The sequence below is a fragment of the Lagenorhynchus albirostris genome, chromosome 9 (genome assembly GCF_949774975.1).
Source record: "Lagenorhynchus albirostris chromosome 9, mLagAlb1.1, whole genome shotgun sequence".
Taxonomy (NCBI): Eukaryota; Metazoa; Chordata; class Mammalia; order Artiodactyla; family Delphinidae; genus Lagenorhynchus; species Lagenorhynchus albirostris.
This window is the reverse complement of record NC_083103.1, coordinates 418,564-425,618: the sequence shown is the minus strand read 5'-3', so window position 1 is coordinate 425,618 and position 7,055 is coordinate 418,564. Positions and strand designations below refer to the sequence as shown.

The 7,055-nt window shown below is 60.8% G+C and overlaps 1 protein-coding gene across 5 annotated transcripts; it reads right to left on the bottom strand.

Moving 5' to 3' along the window:
- Window positions 1-880: 880 nt before the first annotated feature.
- TMEM80 (transmembrane protein 80) lies at window positions 881-6,425 on the bottom strand. 5 transcript variants are annotated; one of them, XM_060158107.1, is made up of 5 exons: window positions 6,273-6,425; window positions 4,352-4,371; window positions 3,438-3,531; window positions 3,257-3,349; window positions 881-1,919 (listed from the first exon to the last, which is right to left on the bottom strand). In XM_060158107.1, exons 1-5 carry the CDS (start codon window positions 6,283-6,285, stop codon window positions 1,714-1,716), a joined length of 426 nt encoding a protein of 141 aa, XP_060014090.1. In that variant the 5' UTR covers window positions 6,286-6,425; the 3' UTR covers window positions 881-1,713. The 5 variants fall into 5 exon arrangements, with proteins under 5 accessions (XP_060014090.1, XP_060014091.1, XP_060014087.1 ...); XM_060158108.1 differs by lacking the exon at window positions 6,273-6,425 and adding an exon at window positions 5,876-6,162; XM_060158104.1 differs by lacking the exon at window positions 3,438-3,531 and having other exon boundaries at window positions 3,257-3,324; window positions 3,590-4,371; window positions 6,273-6,402.
- Between the last annotated feature and the right edge of the window lie 630 nt (window positions 6,426-7,055).

Below are 7,055 nucleotides of genomic sequence, written 5' to 3'. Positions count from 1 at the left end.
ACAGTGTCCTGGAAGGCCAGCGGCATTGTCCCTCCCCATATCGCCAGGGCCTTCCTGCCTGTCTGGGGTGTTACTGGTGAGCTCGCACAGGGGTACAGGGAGTGGCCTTCGTCCTCCAGCCCCGCCCTGCCGCAGAGCCCTGGCAAGGCCTGGCTTCCTGGTTCCGTCTCCCCTCTGCTGACGACGTCCCCACAGGGGACGGCACGCCAGCCCTTCCAGGAGTCTGAGCCTGAAAGGGCAAAATGTGGGAGACACGCAGGGAGGGGAGCAGCTGAGGTGGGAGTTCTCTGCTTCTGAAATCAACGTGATTGGGAGCATTGATGCCCTCAAGAATGCAGTTGGGGGCCTCGAGTCCCAGGCTGCTCGGTGGCCACCTTGGGTGTGGTATGCCCCGTGGCCAAAGCAATGGGGATGCCAAGGGCCTGGTCCAGACTCTCGGGCAGGCTGTGAACCGGGAGGACAACAGGTATCTTGCTGCCTGGGTCTGCAAGGGAGGGGCTGAGGTTCCCAAAGACAGCAGGTGTGGCCATCGCGGCCTCCCCGAGCCCATGTGGGCGGGAGAGGGTGGAGCCCTGATGAGCGCACAGGAGGGTAAGCAGGGGGACGCCCCCACTGGCCTTCAGGGCTAGAGGCGCACGCTGGTCCTGAGCTAAAGAAGTTGGCGGAGCAGAGAGCTCTCTGCTCCCACTGGCCCCCTAAGGGTAAGACTGACGAGGCTGACACCACCAGTCCCCCTCACTGAGGCCAGCCCCGGGGAGGCCCAGGCTGGGGGAGCGCAGCTCCAGGGCTGCTGTGTGGGGCCTGCAGCGGGCACGCGGCCTGTGCCCTGAGGGATGAAGGGAGAACCCTGGGGGAGACAGGTGGCTGCAGCCAGGAGCAGTTCAGAGAGGTAGAGAAGCTTCTTTATTTAAAAATACCGTGAAGAGAGACTATCCAGATGCTCAAACACAACGTTACTCGAGACTTAGAAAATGTGAAATTGAGACCAAGGGAAGTCACTAGGAAACATCGGCGCAGACCCCTTCCAGGAGCACTTGCAGAGGGCCTGGGAGCCGGACAGCACCCCTACGGGGGCCTCTCCAGCTCTCCTCCCCCCCTCTGCGCTGGGGCTTCCAGGTCACCTTCGCCTTTCTCCAGAGCCCCCAAGGGAAAGGAAACCCCCCAGCCCCGAGTTGCCTGGCCCTCGGCAGGTGCCTCCTGTGCGCGGCAGAGCGCACCACCTGCCCGGGGCTTGGCCCGCAGAGCAGGACCCCTGGTCCCTGTGCCACCCCGAAGCTGCAGGGAGAGCAGAGACGGCCGATCCCGGCCTGAGAGGGAGATGCCACGGACACCGCGAGGGCACTGGCCTGGCTGCCTGCCTTCCAAAGGCCTCGTTCCCCTCTGCACCCCGGATGTCGGTGGCTGCTGAAGCCAGACCCCCACCAGCCCGAGATGTCCCCGCGATTCCCCGCAGACCGGCGGGGACAGCCCCACCCCTGCTTCCGCCACACCCAGCCCCTGCCCAGCACCTTGTTCTGCCCTGGTTCCCGACCCCACCTCCGCCTCACAGACCCTCCACACCATCTGACCCTCTAACAAACACTGAGGCAGGTCAGCACGAAGATGTCCTTCCCGCTCAGCAACTGTCAGTGGGGGAGGTGACGGCTGGGGCACAGTCTGGCTCTGAGGAAGGTCTCCTGCCCAGGGCTGTCCCGCGGGCCAGGCACCGCCCACCTAGCCCTCGAAGCCCGCGATGGCCACCGCCTGCAGGACGGCCTCCAGGCCGTGGAGCGCCAGGAGCACGGCGCTGAGGGCCGAGTCTGCCCACAGCACCAGGGTCTGCCAGAGCAGGAAGTAGACGGACAGCAGGGCACCGCCCACCGTGAGGACCAGGCTGGCGGCCAGCGGTACCTCGGCTTCCATCAGGTTGCCCTTGGTGCCTGGAAAGCAGAACAGACGTGCTGGGTGAGCGCCGGGCTTTGGGACGCACGGGCCCGGGAGTGCTGACCCCCTCAAGAGTGGCCGTGAGACCCGTGCCAGCTTTGACCACCATGTGATGCTTGAGGACTTGAGTGAAAGCTCCCACTGTGACCACTGCAGGGGACTCTTCAAAGTGTCGGAAAGCAAACGCAAAAAGGGGCATGTCTTCCTTAGTGAGGAAGAAAGCCAACCGAGGCTGTGATGTTCTACTCTTGGTCTTTGGGTCAGTTGTGTGGGTGGGAGAGGGAATTTGGTTTTCTAAAGACAATTCCAACTGTATTCTGACACCTTTTCCTAATTCCACATTGACTGAGAAGATTTTGTTTAAAATTTCCAAAAATAGTTCACTTTGGGCTAAGGTCGTCGTGGAAAATTTCACGCACATTTACAAAAAACAAAGCAACTGCACGTTTTACAAACAAATGGGTCAGCATGGAAGACGCTGATCTCCAGCTGTCCCGGCCACGGGTGCCCAGGGTGCCCCTGGAGCGTGAGGGACTTGCGGATGCCCAGCGACTCTAGTGCCGTTTGCCACCCTCCCATGGGCACGGGCTTGTCTGTGTCGGGGGTCTGCGTGTGCAGGGGCCCGGGATGTGCCGGCTGTTCTATCAGCCATTCCAGAGGCAAGAGCGTTTCTCAGACGCGTCAGCGGAACACACAGCGTGATCCCATTTAGAAGAGATGTGCTCACGTCTGTGTGCCTGTGGCTGGGAATGGGGAGACGTGGGCCCTGATGGTGAGCTGTGGAGGGAGCGGGGGAGCTCTCTCGGGGCTCCTATACTGTCTCAGCTTCAGGACGTGAGGGGAGTCGGCCGAGCAAGATTCTGGCTGGGGGCGTCCAGGAGCCGCACTGGGGAGGCGACGGAGCCTTCACCCTCCAGGCCCTGCTGCCCTGGTGGGGTCCTGACAGAACTTTCCAGATCCTTCTCCTCCTGACCACTGAGGCCAACGGAAGGGGAGGAAGGGGGTGGGGGTGAGTGTTTTAGGGCCCCGGGGTTGATGACTGAGCTGGGTTCTAACCTCGGTGCTGTTTGTTACCCAGCAGCTTGTGCACAACATGCTTCCAAACAGGAAGCATCCCCACCAAGGACGTGGCCAATATTCTTCGTCTTGTGGACAAAGCTTCTGGACAAATTAATACTTAATGACACTGTAAGGCGAGGCCTGCAAAACCATGCGTAAGCAGTTTAAATCAAAAGTGTCTCTAAGAACCACGTTACAAAATGATCAACATGTAAAGGTTCGCACATAAACCTAGCAACAATCTCAAGTACTATGTGGTTTTCAGTCAACTCACCGAAGTATAACCGAATTGCTTCCAGAATCCCCATCAGAAAGAGCAGAGTCAGGTCGAGGACCAGGTAACTGTGAGGGTAAGTGAAAACCTGGCCTGGAGAAAAACAGGCAACAAAGCTGAGCCCCTGTTGCAGCACGCAGGGTACCCACACCTTTGAGCTGCGTTTTCGCACGAGACTTACTTTTATACACGGCCAGCAGGAGCGTAGCTAGGAAATAAAGGGCATAGTACATTCCACTCAGATAGAGCAGCATCTGAAGAGGGAGCGATGAGAGCTGGCCAGCGGTTAAGGACTCTCAGGCCCAGCAAATGACCCTGCCCGAGGGCACCCACCTGGGGAGAGTGGACAGAACGGGCTGCTCCGCCACCTGTCCAGAGGCCCTGCAAACACGTGGGTCCAGCCCAGGCACCTGCGGGTGGCCACGAAGACGTGGCCGACAGCCCCCTGCCTGGCTTCCTTTGACACCCCTCCTGGTGCCACCACACCTGGCAGGGCTCCTGTGGGCTCCGGGGTGGGGCTGGGGCTCCCCCCCAGGGGACATCCTAGCCTAGAGCAAGAGGACCGGGCACATCCTTGGTGACTGCAGGCAGGACGGCCTCGGCACCCCGGGCTTCCTCAGGTGGCATCACCCTGACCTAGGTCCCAGTTATAACATTGAGAGCAAAAAGTGACCTTTTTCACTTTCTTCAAAGAAAATGTCTTTCTCTTTTTTGGGGGGCAGTTTAATACCCACTAGCAACTTTCCTGAGCTCTGAACACTTCGTATTTGTTTACGCTAAAACAAGTCTGTAAGTTTTCCAAGTGAGGGGTTTTCGCGCTCCTGCCCCCCTGGGCCCGGAGGGAGTCAGGCAGCCACCCCTCGGCGAGGGGCTGGGCAGGAGGCACCAGCGGAGGAGGTTGTATCAACTCTCTCCACCTGTTAGTGGACGCCCTTCCCACTCAGTGGAATGACTACTCAGAACTTATAGGGAAGGTGGGGCTGGGGGCTGGGGGCTTAAAGCAGCAAAAGGCAGGGGCCAAGAGCTGACTTCAGGCGCCTGGGAGGCCTGAGTCTTGGGCTGACGGAGGGCCACAGGGATGCAGCAGCGGGATACCACCGTGGAGGAAGCTGTCCCTGGAAGAGAAGGTACAGTCAGAGAGGTCCCAAGTCCTACCAGGATGCTCCAGCGGCCTGTTCTCCTGTTGCCGCGGATTTATGGCCCGCAGCTAGGTTCCTTTCCAGCACCTCTGCACCCACTGTCCCTCCAGGGAGGATCTGACCATCTGCTTTTCTGAACCTGAGGCTGGGAGTCAGGGCGTACCCACAGGCGAAGCCCAGATCCACACCTGAGGCCAGATGCCAGGAGAGAAACCAGACACACAGCTTTTCTCATCTCGTATCTGCCACACGTACATAGATGAAAACGTTTTTTGATTCAGGTTACAAGTCTCTGTCATTGATAACAGATGTTTGCTTTCCTCTGGAATTCTATTCATGGCCCCAAATATCCGTCCCCGAATAAGAATCTCCTAAGCCAGCCATCTAGTCCCTTTCCAACCCTCTCCCGCCACACAGCAGTTACACATTCTGCCCACGTCTTCAGATGACAGTGTATGGTGACGCGCCAGTAACGACTCCGAATTTGCCAGCAGCGAGTAGGACGCTGCTCTCTCCTACTCCATTTCCTCCTTAGTCCCCAGGGGGTAAGAGAGAAACTCCCAGCCTGGGTGAGCCTTCGCTTCCTTGGCAGATTCGAGGTCCTCTGGGAGTCTCACTTAGGTGGGGGTCTTACCTGGGTCAGCACAGGACACGGGTGACAGAGAGGCAGCACGTGCTGAGCACGGGGAGCCTCAGAGGGTGCCGAGCACAGATCATTAATAAACCTTCATCGCGATATGGGAAGGGTGCTCTCTAAACCCGATCCCTTCTTTTCCCAGGCCCAAGCTAAACTAGGCTGCCTCGATACCTGTCATTATTTGAGTGGATTTCACGTTGATCGGGATTTTGCTCCCTTCTGACCCTTCTCTTGACAGTTCGCTTCAGAACTTCAGATCTACTTGCCAGCTGCCCATTGTTATGCTTGAGATGATGGGGCTCAGGGAAAAAATGCTGTTGAAAAACCTTCAGCGCCACGGGATTTAAATAATTGACATGAAGGGTAGCTACAATTAGATATGCTGCGCTAACGATTTCAGACCTACAGAAAGAGGCTCATTCTGACTAAAGATAACCGTGGCTTTTAGAACTTCGCATTTTTTGTCAGTGATTCACTGTAATAACAATGTGGCCGTCAGAAGTTAAATGTGAAAGCAAAGAGAAAGAATGTTTTTCCTTGGGTGATATACGAGGGGTGTGAAGCGGACAGCTCTGGTGTAAACGTAATTTTCCACCAAATGAAAACGCGCGAACCTCAGTACCCGTGGCCTTGCACAAAGGCCTGGCGCTTGGGAACCCCGGTGCCGGGAAACTCTGTCTGAAGCTCAGACCACAGAGTCTGCTTCTTTGTCAGCTGCCCAGCTCACCGCTCCCGTCTAGTCCCAGCCTCTCCTCGCACGAGTAATTTCGGAGCCTGACAGCTGAGATGTGGAAATTGGCCTTTTCCATCCGGCCGAGTGAGCGCCCGGGGCCGCCCGCGTACCTCGCTCTGGTTCCACGAGCTGTGCGGTGCGGGCTCTTACAGACCCAGCGGTCAGGACTTCGAAGGGGCTGCGGACCGGCCGGCCCCCCGCCGCCCCGCGCAGGGCGCCACCGAGACAGGACGAGCCCGTGAGCCGGCAATCCCGGCGAGAATCCAAACCTTCGCTCCAGAAGCCGGTCCCACTGGGCCCGCAGGCGGGGCCCACTCCAAACCGGGGTGTCCCCTTCCTGCCGGCCCCGGACGAGCCCGTCCCGCTCGCTGCCGGCCCACTGGGTCGGGGGGCGCCGACCGTCCCCTCGGGGGGGCCGTGACCTCACCGCCGTGGCTCCACTGCCCCGCGCGTTCACGGGAAGCGGCGGCGCGGACCCGGGACGGGTTCTCCGGGCCAGGATCTCACCTTGTGGACACATGAAGTCCACCGGTTAACGACCCCGGCGAGCTGCACCCGCAGCTCGCCCTTCCCCGCAACAGGAGGAACCGAACCAACCGAATCCATCTCCCGGGGCGACCTCCGAGAACCCCCTAGGCCTCCGCGACACCGCACCCAGCCCCTCACCTCGCCGCGAGGCCGCCATCTTGCCGCGGCCCGCCCCGCGGCCCGCCCCGAGGCCCGCCCCGCGGCCCGCCCCGAGGCCCGCCCCGCGGCCCGCCCCGAGGCCCGCCCCGCGGCCCGCCCCGAGGCCCGCCCCGCGGCCCGCCCCGAGGTCCGCCCCGCGGCCCGCCCCGAGGCCCGCCCCGCGGCCCGCCCCGCGATCCCGGCATCCTCTCGGAGCCGGACGCAAACGGCGTCCCTTCGGCCATTTTCGCTTCTGCTCCCGAACGGGCTCGACGGCGTCGCGTTTCGGGACTTGATCCCGAACTGTGGCCGAGGCCCGATTAGCCCGTCCGACAGCGCTCGGGCACTTTCGGACAGGAGGAGGCGGAGAGCCGAGGCTCGCTCGTGAGGATCCCGGCTCGGGACCGTTCGGCTCCGCTCGGCTCCTTCTCGGGCGGGCTCGGCTCCCGCGGGCGGCGGGTGCAGGCGGAGCCTGCAGCGCAAGGTTCTCTAGGCCGGGTCGCGTTGCGTCGGAGTCCGGCGGAATCGGCCTCACAGTAGGGGACCCCGATGACTGGGGACCACGGCCGACGCGGCCTTCTAGGCCCTGAGGAGGGCTAGCGCAGAGCCTCTCGGAAACCCTCG